General features: G+C 39.1%; 1 protein-coding gene across 2 annotated transcripts in view; it reads left to right on the top strand.

The window, feature by feature from the left end:
- The first annotated feature begins 209 nt into the window (after nt 1-209).
- The window catches only part of ugt8 (UDP glycosyltransferase 8), a 39,824-nt gene continuing 25,142 nt past the window's right edge, over nt 210-14,891 (top strand). Inside the window, exons 1-2 of one of the 2 annotated variants that reach the window (XM_002934246.5) lie at nt 210-642; nt 12,417-13,240. In XM_002934246.5, coding sequence (XP_002934292.2) covers nt 12,419-13,240 — 822 coding nt within the window. In that variant the 5' untranslated portion in view covers nt 210-642; nt 12,417-12,418. Of the gene's footprint in view, nt 643-10,170; nt 10,257-12,416; nt 13,241-14,891 lie in introns of those variants that run through there. The other variant, XM_012955544.3, reaches the window with a different exon arrangement.

Genomic DNA, 14,891 nt, shown 5'->3' on the forward strand with positions numbered 1-14,891 from the left:
TTGCAGAGATTCAAGTTTTGAACAAGGACCCACTTGGACCCAGCATCCCCTAAAGGGAAGCCATGATAAAACAGGGGACTGGTTTTACGAGTTCCTTATCACCCAGATGCTGAAAGTGCTTCCCAATTAGCTCCAAAGCCACTAATTATGAATGCCTCTGGGGAATGAGGGCACTGCTTGTGGAGCTCGGCAGCAGAGGGGCGGAGCCAAGGCTGGAGAAGGAGCTAAAGTTAAAAAGGACACTGAAACTGACACCTTGTGGTGTGACAGTGAGTGAGGGAGTGAGGATACAGCCAGGGACAGGGTTATTATTGCACTATTAAACCTGGTTATTATCGCACCTAGTCAAAAACACTCGTCAGCGTTAGGAAAAGTCAAGAAGGGGATTTAACCCACTCACCCAGTCACAGAAACAGGAGGATTCCCTGCACCTGCTGTCTTATGGGAGAATAGCAGGCGAGCAGTACAGCCCTGCCTGCCCCTGACGACAAGTGAAAGAGTGGATCTACCTTTTGTACGGATCTGTGACCAGAAGTCTTCCATGTATTCTCTGGGTTCTTCTACCTAATTTCTACTCCTCTCTTTGGAAAACATTCAAGCTCCCTTTCTGTAAACTGACATCCCAAGCACACAGGATTCAAGGTGAGTAGTGGGAATGATATACATACAGTATTTGTACAGAAAACCACAGCTCTACTGTGCCACATGGGTATATGTTGCAGACTACTAATTTACTATAATGCTCCTCTGTGCTATTGTAATTTGTCCCTTAGGGCTATGACACGGTGCTACTTGTAACCAAATACTTGTCGCAGCTTCAAAATGTCACAAAATACCCTCCCATATACAATACTGAGAACTGTCTCTGCTAAAACACACATAGAGACAATTATCAGTATTGTCTATTTTGTAGCCATGACAAGTAACTCCCTGTGTCATTGCCCTTTGGAATGCACTGCTAAGCGTTATCTCAAAGCAGTGTACAATATTCAGGGGGGATAACCTCTAAAATCACTAAAACTATAAATGCTAATTGTTGGGGGTCTACCTATGTTTTTATAGAAGTAACAAAATAATATATCACAATGGAATATACCAGTATCAAAGATCCATTGCATGCTATTATAGAGAAAGCTCATACAACTATTATTATCTGGCTCTAAAAGTACTTTTACCTTACTAGACTAGACACACTATTTGTCCAGTGTTATCATACCAAACATTTATACAATATGCATTTGATCATGTGTGATTGTTTCACCTGATTGTGGAACTACAAAATAGGGTTTATGAACAGTACCTGGGATAATATGAAGTCACAATATATAATGGCAAATGTTTGGTTAAGCTTTCCCAATATTATTTTAGAATCACAATTTAGGATACTACCTTAGTTTAAAAAAAAGAATAGCATAGGGAAGGGAATGGCTGTACGTGGTATGTATATATAATTGTAATGTAAGAGAGATCTAGGGCTGTACTTGATGTCTTTTTAATGAATTTGAGTTGACAGTTCATGTGATGTAATTACTGGGATTGCATAACCAGGAATAAACACTGGCAATACAGGAAAGGATCATGGCATTCCCAACTTTCAAAACTCTAGCTGTTGTTGAAATACAACTCCCGGAACTCCTGCATAGGCTTTTTGACTGGCACAGCTTTACCTAAGAAACACCCCCTGTGAAATTCATAAAACAAACTTGTATATTGATCTCCTCCTTATCTGTAAGCCAGAGACACAGGCAACAGAATTAGGTAAAAGGAGGATCTTTTGCAGGGGGAGGCAGTTAGTGTAAAACAGAAACCCATTATTATAGTGTAAATGTCTCTAATGCTGCACAAAATGTGGGAGATGGAAGGAAATGTACACATATTACCAGTAATAAAAGCCTCAGACAAATATAATTTGTTAACTGAACCCAGTTATTTAATTTATTTGGATTCAAAAAGAGCTACTTGATTAGGATTGCATCTGGCACCCCTTTGATACCAATGGTTTTTAATAGGAAGGAAAAAAGGTGGCATCCTTACCCTTGATGCAACTTTACACCATTGTAATCCAAGGAGAGGGAGCCTTCAGCACTCCAGATGCTGCACAACTACAGTTCTCAGAATTCTATAGTAGCTGAGCTGCTGAGAACAGTAGTTCTGCAGCACCTGAAACCTTGAAGACTTCCTACCACTGCAAACTGAACTTATTAACAACTAAGTAGTAGAACTTGACAAGTTTGAACCAGACAGGAAATTTCCATAGAATCCCCGAGGTGTTTTGATGGCTTTCCTAAGCACCTGCTGAGACTAGATAATGCTATCTTTGAAAGCAAATGTTAGTACAATTGTTTATCTTCTTTTAATTACTATATTGCGTAAAGCACCATAGATAATTTTATGTACAGAACATTCATTCTTTGCAAAGTCACATAGGAGCCTTAAAAACACTGCGGCAGCATCCATGTCTGTAAGAAAATATGGAGAGAATGTATGCTGTGCAAACATCTATACTGTAATATTTACTGATATCATAAGGTAAAATAAAAGTCCTAAAATTGAAACTACATAAAGTATAAAGATCTTAGTGGTAAAGAAAAAAAAATATGGAAGAGCTTGCTGCTTTTTAGTGATACTTTCATTAATGTAATGAAAGGTACACATTTCTCTACAGATCTAGTAATCCATAGCAACCAAACAGCAGGTAACTTTTATAAGTTCGATTCTGTAGGTAAACTTTGGTCTTATTATTATATTACACCAGTACGCATACCTGTGAAAATATGTGTTTTTTACTTGTAGGTTTTACTGTACTGTTACACTGTGAGTATATAGACTACCGTGGGCTTTTTTTTTTTTAAAGGGGTGGTTCAGCTTAAAATTCACTTTTAGTTTATGAATGGCTTTTAGTATTAATGGCCAATTCTTAGCAACTTTATTATTTGCTTTCCACTTCTGACTTTTTCCAGCTTTCAAATGGGGGTCCCTCACCTCGGCAGCCAAAAAACTATTGCTCTTTGAGACTACAATTATATTGTTATAGCTAATTTTAATTACTTGGCTTTCTAATCAGGCACTCTCTGATTCATATTCATGTCTCTCATTCAAACCACTAGTTGCTAGGGTAATTTGGAACCTAGCAACCATGATCATGAACCATCCCATCCCACTGGTTAATGTGGAAGGTAAGGGGCACAAAATAATCATGTCAGTATTTTTTGGTGCAACAGACCACTTTTTGGGGGGGCAAAACAGACCACATGGCCAGAATCTAGCACTGTTTTGCACATGGGGAAATCAGTTAAACTTTAACATGTGAAAAATGTTACTCTTCAGTACAGCTAACACTACATCTAACGCTTTGTGACTGTGTGTGAAACATCCATTTGCTGTACTTTGGCACTTGGTGGAATAGGAGTCAAGACAAGCCAGGGATTTTTTCACTAATAAGTGAAAGACAGGGAGACTACTGGTTTCTGGATACCCAAGTAGCTGACCCCAGTGATACTGTCTTTGGTGTCTGACTCCAGATGGGGAAACCCATGTCACTTCTGATTACTTTATTGGGGTAATCAATTAAGTTTTGTTGTATAAAAGTATACATCTTTTTCACCATAAAGATACTTGGCTCAAATCAGTGAACACCTTGCCTACTCTGAGATAACCAGGGTAGTTAAAAAAATGCTGTGTCTAATGTGGAAAAACAAGTAAAATTGCTGCATAATTTTAACCTCTAAAATTGTTGCAATGCTTTTGTGTATCTTATTTCTTAAGGCTAGATTCACCATGCACCCAAGTGATACATGTATCTCCTGACTATCTGATGTAATTGTGAGCACAATTTGCTGGTCTGTGGACCACCAGAGCAAGAAGCATTCACTGAGGATGTCTCTGCTTACCTTCATGCAAAGCTCTGTGCAAGTCTGCAGTACATGCAATATTTGCACTACGATTAATGGATTCCTTGGGTTTCCAGGAAAAAACTTTAAAAGCCTCATTTCTGTTTTTTTAACTGGACATTTTGTTTTACAGTGTAAAGACTACAATTTTCAGAGAGCCTCATCTTACTTGGTTTAATTGGCATGATGTGCATTGTGGTTAGAAATTAGGGAGGCTCCCTAAGACAATAAAACAATTTGTGGCTCATCACAGGGTGTTTCTGCAGATGCGCTACAAACCAACACTATAAAATGTAACCTGTGTTTCAACAGCAGTGCCAGCACCTGCCATCGGCATAATGTTTGCCATTGTGGATTCCCATGGCAGGCATGTAGTGTGCCGTAAGCCTGCATTCTCAACAGCAGATTTTTTACATTACACCCCATGAGCCAGTTTCTCTGAATAAAAAGCTGCTGTCAGATCCGTGCTACTAAATTGGCCATCTGCAATCCTCCTCTTTAGTCTTTGCCAACTTCTTATCAGCAGGAAATTGCTTTCATTTCTCTAACATCATAGTTTGGCCGCCTCCCTCAGCCTCTTGCCTCTACTAAGTTGTCTATGTATATTTAAAATTGCGTCATAGTTTGCCCACCTTACCTCTAACTTGTCAAACTACAGCTCTCAGACTCTCACTGGAGCCTAAAGCTGTTGGGTTAGCTGGAGAAAAATTCAAGGAACTATAAAATGGTTTGATAAACTCTGGGACATAATAGGATCTCACATATTCCTTGCTCTCCCCTATTAGCCCAATTCTCTGTTTTTTGCACAGAAACAAGCCAGATTTTCATGTAAATATAACTTTGTGGTTAAAATGTAATACTACGTTGCTCTTAAGATACAGAGCCTTGGAATTTATCTGGAATGTGCCCATGAAAAAATATTGTACACCTCCTTTGGACATGAACTAAACTCACTGTCGAATGTCATGGTTAAGGGAGCAATAGATTTTGCCTTGAGTCTTAGAATCAGACACATCAGACTTTCAAGGTGTCCCGCCCTAGGAACGTCCATGCAAGTCTATTATCATAGTGGATGATGACTGACTGCTCTGCACATATCCAAGACATGCAAACACAAAATCACTACTGTCTGGCAAGTTGTGTAAACTACTTAGTAGTGTTGTATTTGAGCCCATGGACTCTTATTTAATAATCTTAGATTTAATAAAATACTAGGATTTTTAGCAGTTCAGATTTTATTAACAATTATTAACAATGATTTGACTGTTTGACTGGAACTCCATATGCATAATAGCGGTTTCCCAAATTGTTCACATTTTTGTAATCAATCACAACGATTTCCATGCCACAATGATGGAAAAACATAAAATGGTTATTTGTCCCATCTAAACTCTATCTGAGCTTCTACCATGAGGCAAGGTATGAACCTTGTCTCAGACAGCACCCTTATGATTTCCATTTATTTTTTTAGTATTGGCCATATGGGCCCACCTACAGCAATCACAGCTTCTACCCTACCCCCCAATGGCAGGTCTTTATCCTAGCACAGTGCTGTCCAACTTCTGTTGTACCAAGGGCCAGAATTTTTCCGACCTACGTGGTGGAGGGCCGATAATGGAAGCCAGTTTTGACCACTCCCCTTTTTGAAACTGCACCCACTTGAAACCACACCCATGTTATCACATGACCATACCCATATTAATGGTTGTAGTACAGCAAAAACCTGCCATACTCTGCCTGCCCTACCCTGCCTGTGTGTGTGCCATACCCTGCTTGCCCTACCCTGCCTTTGTGTGTGCCATACTCTGCCTTCCCTACCCTGCCTGTGTGTGCCATACTCTGCCTGCCCTACCCTGCCTGTGTGCCATACTTTCACTGTGTGTGCCATTCTTGGCTGGTTTGTGCCATACTTGGCCTGTGTGTGCCATACTCTGCCTGCCCTACCCTGCCTGTGTGTGCCATACTCTGCCTTCCCTACCCTGCCTGTGTGTGCCATACTCTGCCTTCCCTACCCTGCCTGCGTGTGCCATACTTTCACTGTGTGTGCCATTCTTGGCTGGTTTGTGACAAACTTGGCCTGTGTGTGCCATACTCTGCCTGCCTTACTCTGTCTTCCCTACCCTGCCTGTGTGCCATACTCTGCTTGCCCTATGCTGCCTGTGTGTATGGCACACACAGGCAGCCTACAGTGACACAATGCTGGCACTGCTCCTACAGTCTGCACAATAACTATATATTAAAAAACTTTTTAATTGCAGTACCACCTCAGTATATGTTCTTTTTGTAGTATGCAGGGATTATTTGTGGGTTTCTACTGCTCCTGAGGGTGATTACAGCCTGAGCCTGAGGTTTGAACACTGCAGGGGGTGAACAATGCAGATACTAAAAGGTGTGAACAACACAGGGGATTACAGGGGATTACATATCAGGCTGTAGCCTGATTACAGCCTGAATCTGAGGTGAGAACCATGCGGGGGGGGCAGTTAATCACAGTACTGATACCATTTAAAGCTTACACAAGAGTAAGCCATCAAAGCAGCCAGACAGGTGGGGGGCCACACAGAGGGGGGCCGCCAGTTGGACAGCGCTGTCCTAGCACATGGAAATTTTATCAGGATTTGGAGATATATACTAGCAAGCATTAGTGTGTATCTTCAAGAGAAACATCTGGTATTTACAAGTGAACATATTCTTATTTTTTATTTATATTGTTTTAACATATTTGACTGCCCATTACAGAAATTATACATCATTTACATCAGTCTCTTTTAATATAAAGGTGGCCATACACTGTGTGATCTGCAGATTTCTAATTTGATCAAAGTAGCGGGTATATGGGCTGTCGGACCTAGTACTGCATCAGTGAGCTGATGTGGTCCCAGATATCAGTTGGTTAGGCCCATTGGGGGTGCCCGCATACTGGCAGATAAGCTGACGAATCAGTCTGAAGGACCAGAATCGCTAGCTAAAAATGTGACCATGTGTCGCCACCTTAAGGCTCTATCGCAGTCAAACTATGGTGAGTTTTTATCAGGAGAAAATTAACTTGTGAGTGTGGGAGGAAACTAACACATGACATAAAGAGAACATGCAGACTTCTTGCAGGCAGTGCAAGAGGTTCCTTGATGAAATGTATTCTTCATGTTGATACATGCACTTATTAAGGCAAGGATTTGTGTCTCCTGCAGTAAATCACAGGTGCCTTGAAATCAACCCATTCACCTATTGCTACAGATTCATGGAAACATGCACTGCTACAGTGAATCTCCATGTTTGGTCTTAGTAAGGCAGATAATTAGATAACAAAACTCAGATAACCCCCCTGCATAACATAAGTTTAACTGCACTGGTAATATAATTGTCTGCCTGGCATGGTCCAAACATGGAGTAGTTTTGGTTTCCCTGTATGCCCTATTTAGCTCACGATAACAAAACTACATACATTTTTTGTAATTAAATCAATATTCAAAAAATATATTCAGCCCAATCCCTTTTAAAGGAGAAGGAAAGGTAAAAACTGAGTAAGCTTTATCAGAAAGATCTATGTAAATACAGCCATAAGCACTCACAGAAACGCTGCACTGAGTCCTCTGTTCTCCTGCGCCAGAGACACGCAGCTCTGTCCCCTCTCCTGCTCCCCCCTCCCTCAAGAATGCTAAGAACTCACTTCCCCCCTTAGGAATGTGGATCTGAGCCAATCAGCAGGAAGCTTCCTCATAGTCTTACTAACTGAGCATGTACACGGGTCTTGGTCTCGGTGCAGAAGCGAGGCATTATGGGAACTTTCTTTACAGAGCTCAGCGTTTTTTTTCCAATGAGGCTTCTGATCATCTGAACAGGAGAAATATGGGGAGACTTAAGGACTCTATTGAGAAAACTGAAGGTATGCCTGCAGCTTGAAATTAACTCTTTTTTAGCCTTTCCTTCTCCTTCAATTGAACCTATGCTAAACAAGGGGGTGTACTGGTCCGTTAATACCTGTCCTTTTATGATCCCTGAGGCTTGGAGCTAAGTACTATTCAAAAAATGTCTACACAAATATTTCAATTTGAAAATTAGTCAAACGAAGGCTATCTAACCTGTTTCTTTAGTGATCAGGATGCTCTCCATGCCAGTTATGCAGCAGCTAAGTAACAAGGAAGAGTTATTTTTGTAGATAAGATACCTAAAAGAGAAAGTATTACAAATCAAGCTAGGGTAAAGGAAATGGATATTATTTTGTACAATTTCATTTGTAATTGTTTCTCTGTAAGGGATGTATTACATAAATATACACCTATGGTTTAATCTGCCTTTCCTTTTTATTGGACTATTATTTGGAAAGCCATTGTAAATAAAGTCCATTTTAAAGGACTTTTTTTGCTAATAAAAGAAAACATTTTTTTTCCAGAAAACTCCAGGTACCAAACATCCTGGATAATATGTTTTCAATAAAATGAAAACATGCTTATACTAATGGAGACCAACTGAAATGGCTACTAGACATGCCAGAGCTGTTGCCTAAGGGAACTAAGTAGGAGGTTTGGTTTTGGCAAAACACAAAGTAGAGAAATTGTAATTTAAAATGCCATAAATCATTTCTGATCTCAATTCATTTGCTTAAGAAGGAAATGTAAAAGCATTAAAGGGCACCTATCACCTAAAAATTGTTTCCCCCACCAAGGTGTGGGTCAACAGATCCTGCACTCTGGATGGGAGAAACAAAAGTATTCTTCTAAGAAAAGCCCCCTGTTGAGCTCTTTGGCCTCAGTACTGGGGCATTGAGCCCCCTATTAAGCAATTTGGCCCCAATGCATTTCACACACGTAAGTAACTAGGAAGTTGGAGCACTTTGGCTCATTATGCACCTGCATGTGACTCAAAAAGATATGATATATATGTATAAATATATAGGTGAACCATACTGGTGCTATCTAGCATGTAGAGTGTGTGTGGTGGGCCTACTTCTGCCCATATCTCACCCCACCAGTGACTTAGGCGCTCACCAGCACCTTTGCCATTCCTCCTCCGTCCATCTGCTTTTATTTATATACTCATGCCTGCCCTGCCCCCTCTGATGTTGCAAGGCCATATAATAAACTCTCTAATGCTTTGTTCACTAGTAGGCCCTTCTATCAGACACAAGGACATCAGCTGAGAGAAACGGAATTTAGATCTTAATATGCAAAAATATATTTTTTTAACACTGAGAGCTGTATAGTTGTTGTACAAACAGATGTATTAGATAGCTTCATGAAAAGTTTGAATAACTTTTTAGCAAAGTAAAAGGGGCAGGTTTACTAAAAAAAATTGACTTTTATTACAATATTGATCCAGGGACTGGTCCAATTACTATTGTGGATTTAGGAAGGATTTTTTTTCTCCTCAGTGGCAAATTGGAAAGGTTTCAGATCATGTTTTTCTCCTTCCTCTGGATCTACAAGTATTTAGGCAGGTTTCAGGCAAAGGGGTTAGAATGTTACAATGTTGCCATAACTGTAATATAAAATCTTATGATCTGGAACATTTGTGGCACTGGAGCCCCCTCTTATAAATATGGCTGCTGTCTCCTGTAAGAGAGCCATATGATGCTTGGCAGTGTCCATGTCACTTATAATCTATAATCATCAGTGATAATCAGTGTTTTTGTACATGATAAATATGATTTTTTATTTTAAATATGACTTAACAAAGGATTTTTTTTAAGAACAGCTTCAATAGACAATGACTGGGGGAAGTGTAAAATTCATGACTTGACATTTCAGTTCAGCCAAGAAATATCTATCCCACATACCAAGGAACTCTTTGAGATCTTACTAAGTTGGTGAGGCAGTTGGCGCCATGGGTGCGAACAATGTTTTTTGTTTGAGATCAGAAGAAAACCTAGCAATTTATAGACTAAAATATGAATGGAAATCCTGAATTCCAGTGGTTAGAAATAAGGCCTTTTAAATCAAGATATTCAGGCAAACGTAAGAACAGAGCCTGTGATGACTGAATAAATACACAATAGGGCTCATTTACTAAGCAAGTGCAGAGTGCAAAATGCTCACAAATCCATCATTATTTTTGTTTATAATGTAGCATTTTCCCCCAGTATTCCAGCCTAACTGCTAATTTGTACAATATAGCAAGTATTGCAACGTGTGTGAAATTTACAAATACAGAATGTTATTGTTTCATGCGACTAATATTACATTTTATCACCCCCCAAAAAATAATTTGCTTAAATTACATGTTTTTGTGGATAGTATTTACACTTATCTATTTGTCAAATGCAAGGGTTTATTTACTATTTCCACTCTATTGAGGCTTATGTGAGGTTGGTGCTGAGAACTGGCACTGCCATTAGGACTTACACTCTACGCTCACCACCCAAAGAAACAGGTGATGCTAATGCTTTGCTAAGAGCGATTTTGTGTCTTCCTTACTTTGTTTGGTTTCATGCCCTTTCATATTATTTTAATTAATTATCATTATCCTAATCATACAGAGACAGGAAATTACGCCACTCTTTAACATAATATTATAACACACATGGGACAAAGTCAATGAATTACAAGCAAGAGAATGAATCAGAAATATTAAAGGGGCCTGATTGTTTACAAGATGACCAGGGGCAACACTAAGTTCAGTACCCCACCCCCTGGTGTGACCAGCACCAGAATACCACCCCCAAACAATTAAACACTAGGACACGATTTGGGGATGAAAAGACTGCAGAGCATTTTATGAACAAAACACATAACTTATATATCTTTACCTAGCATCAGACTCCATATAATGTATACCATTTATAATTGAACCATAGTATAATCACATATCCATGTATACCTGTGCTATAACAAATACTTTTACCACCTCATGACAACTACTCTCCTACCCCCAACAATGCGTGACTCCTGTCCAGTCTTAACTCCATACCTATCCCCAAATTGTCAGGCCTCTCCTGATCTAAGCTCCCATGGAATTTCATACTGCTTACCATAACCACTAGGTCCCCACATGGCTATTCTCTCTCACTACAAGCCCCTTATACTTACAAATGGAAACAAAGTGGAGGGTGGGAGGGATGCTGGCAAGGCTGCCCAAACTAGACTGATAACAGTCCCTGCTATTTTCTTAAAAAAAAACCTGTGGCCAACCCTCTGCCAGCCCTTCTCCGACCCTATCCAATTACATTTAGTATATCCCTGGGAAATTCCTTGTTTCCCTATGCTAGAGGTAATTGGGTTTCAAAAGGTTTGGGGGAAATGTACACCTATTTTGTTGGAGAGAATTTGAAATTATCCTTTATATAATGTTTACATTGAATAATACAGAATGCAATTTATTTGTTTTTTTAAACAGGTTTTTTTTAAGGAAACATTTAAAGGTTTAGAGGGAAGGGGGAAGTCTGACTTTGTCAAAATATATGCTACCAATTTTCTAGTTATTTCTACAAAAATTATGAATGCATTTTTAATTCGATTTCTGACTCCTAGGGGTTCCTGGACACATAACTTTAACTTTGCTTAACACCAAATACATGTTTTTCTGATCAATGCAGTTCTCTCATTGAGAACCTTGGTAACAAAAATTAACTTTTCCCTCCAGCAGCTACTTTCTACCATAATAAATGTTCAGTAACATCAGAAGAAGATTTATACAGTTGCATTCAAAATTTTGGACAAATAAGACATTGTTGTTTATAATCCCATTTTAGGAAATGAGAAGCATAAAGGCTATGATTGGATGGCATTTTCCTTATTAATGCTTAGTATTAAAGTGATATTGAGACATTATTATTATTAGCAGCAGTAGTAGTGTTATTTCATATTTATAAATCTCTGTACAACAAACATAAACATTATTTACAAAGGCTGATTGATGCAGGAGTTAAAGAGGGCTCAATAGAGCTTACAATTTAAAAAGAGAAGGGGGTGTGAAACAGAAGGTATCATATCGCTGATAGGAATGGGTCAGTATTATTATCAGTGAAGGGTTAAAAACTAAGCCCTAAGCCTTCCTCCAACTCAGTAGTACTTACAGCTCAAAATGCATAGGCAACATTGAGAAGAGAGGGCAATTTCTGCTGAATATGCTAGGCTGAGGGCTGAACTATCCTTCCATCAGCTGGAATACAACTTTAAACAGTACCTAAACAGCCTATAGAAGTAATAAACACCCCCACCCCAGCATGAGGGTCAGAACTAGATGCCATGCTTGGTCATGAGGGAAACTTTTGCTGGACTGGTGTCAATTATAGTAATGTGCCAGCATCACTTTAATTATGCCCTAAACTACATAAATCCAGTGGATTTCTGGAGTCATCCCTCCATATGTAAAAATAAAAATGTTTCATAGTACTTAATGGAATGATTTACTTTTACACATATAATGAAATATATGTATCACTTCACTTCCACTAATGCATCTCATACATAGATCTTAATCCAAAAAGTAGTTTTTATTAGAGTATATATTTTGATTACAGATATGGCTTATGATGTTTGTTTACTGACAAAGAAAATCAAAATTGTAACTATTCACATTTTTTTTTCTCAGCCATGAAGCATTTTACCTCAGTTATATTATGTCTATGGATTGCTGTCGGAGTAACAAAGGCTGCCAAAATACTCATTGTGCCGCCAATAATGTTTGAAAGCCATTTGTACATATTTAAAACCCTTGCCTCTGCACTGCATGAGCAAGGACATCAAACTGTTTTCCTTGCTTCTGAAGGAAGAGACATTCCACAATCCAGTCATTATCAAGTCCAGCGTTACCCAGGAATTTTTAATAGCAGCACATCAGATAACTTCCTGCAGTCCAAAATGATGAATATCTTCTCTGGGAGGTTTACAGCACTGGAACTCTTTGACATTCTTGACCACTACTCCAAAAATTGTGATATCATGGTGGGCAATCTGGACCTCATGCGGCGCCTGAAGCAGGAACAATTTGATTTGCTGTTGGTTGATCCTAATGAGATGTGTGGATTTGTAATAGCCAATATATTGGATGTTAAGTATGCTGTTTTTTCTACTGGCCTTTGGTATCCAGCTGAAGTCGGTGCTCCTGCTCCCTTAGCATATGTTCCAGAATTTAACTCGATGTTAACAGACAACATGAACCTGCTGGACAGGATCAAAAATACATTTGTTTACCTAATTTCTCGAATTGGGGTGAATTTTTTAGTCCTGCCGAAATATGATAGGATAATGCAGAAATATAACATTTTTTCAACAAGGTCTATGTATGAATTAGTTCAAGGATCTTGTCTGTGGATGCTATGCACAGATATAGCCCTGGAGTTTCCAAGACCTACACTTCCAAACGTTGTCTATGTTGGAGGAATTCTGACTAAGCCAGTCAGCCCCTTGCCTCAGGTAAGTCTCAGAGTTGTTTTCAGTGTGTTTTCTTTACAGTATTCAAAGAATTCTTGTAGCGGATAATACTGAAAGCTATTATTTGAAGGAGAATCAAAGTTAGAATCAAATGATAGATACCCCCAATTATTATAATCACTTACATGATACCAGGGGCAGGCCAAGCCAACCGGGCACCCTAGGCAACCCAGCAGGCCACCTTGCACCTGCACCCCCCCATATGTGTGTGCACACGAAGAATTGCGCATTGATGTCCAGGGTGGGGTGCCACGCAATGGCAAGCTGCCGGGATTAGGGGTAGGCAGAATAGGTACCTGCTTGGCATCCCCCCATTATTGTGTCCCCCAGGCAGGTGCCTACCCCTATTTCCAGCCCTTCTTCCTGTTTCTTCCTTCTTTGCCCGGAATCTTATCAACTCCTATTGGCATCATAGCTTGTTAATGTTCAGATGAATTACTTAAATGTTAACTTTTAGTATGGAGTAAACAGTAGTATTTTAAGACAGTTTGCAACTGGTCCTCTGTTTTTGTTTTGTTTTTTTAATTTATATATATAACAACCAGCAAGTTAGAAAGTCACAATGGAAGATGATTTGTACAGAGATGATTTGTGTATAAAAATTGAGAAAATAATGATAACATTTAATCCATATATTCAATCTGTGAATATGTTCTTCTACAATGTGGAATAATACTCAATATATTTTGGACGCTGTGTAAATGGTTTCTATATAACGTAATTGTTAAAAATAGCTTGGAAACTTTTATCATCTGATAAGTATCTGATATGCCATATAACAGCAAAAACAGGCTTTGTGTTTATTAGCAAAACCTTTGTGCAGGTTTCTCTTGCCCATAGGCTTACAGTATAACCCATTTTATGGCTTGGGGGCCAAATTTTTATGCTAAACAATAAAATGGTGCCACTTTCTAAATTCTGTCACTCCCAAGTTCTGCAGCAAAGCTGGTAAAACAAGTTACAAGTCAACAGATAATACCGATGCATAATTAGCTGCACCTTTTGTTACTGTCTAAGGCCCTCAAAGTTTTTGACTGGTGAAAGACATGCTGATTTAGCAGGCTTTTATCCCATGTATGCAGTAACTGCAGATTACCTTTCACTGCACAGTCAGGGATGATTCTTGTTAGAAACAGCTAAAATGTACAATTTCTGGCCACAATTTGCCCTTTTGCACTGTTACAGGTGGATCACATTCCAGCCAGGTAATGCACACATTGGGCAGAAACTGACTGTATCGATATGTTCACCACTGGCAGAGAAATGCCATGTATGTCAGGGACCTAATGTTATCTCCATTTCAATAAATTACCCTTTTTACAGGGGGAGAGTGGTTCTCTAATAAATTTTATGTATGTGTATACTGCCCCTTTAAAATGGGGATATAAAAAGGCAACTGTAATACAATACTAGGCATGTGAGCCAATTCGGAATCTACCTGATTCTCCATATTTTTGTTATCAAAGGTGGTGAAATGAATGGATGATTAACATAGGGAAGAGAAATATTAACTTGTTGTGGGTTGTTGCTTGATCTTGCTTTATCAATACACTTTAATGTACATGCTGAAACATATTAATAAGCACTAGCATTATTGACAGGTAAAAGTGGAACACAGTCACTGTGGTTTTAT

Source organism: Xenopus tropicalis, chromosome 1, assembly GCF_000004195.4.
Source record: "Xenopus tropicalis strain Nigerian chromosome 1, UCB_Xtro_10.0, whole genome shotgun sequence".
Lineage (NCBI taxonomy): Eukaryota > Metazoa > Chordata > Amphibia > Anura > Pipidae > Xenopus > Xenopus tropicalis.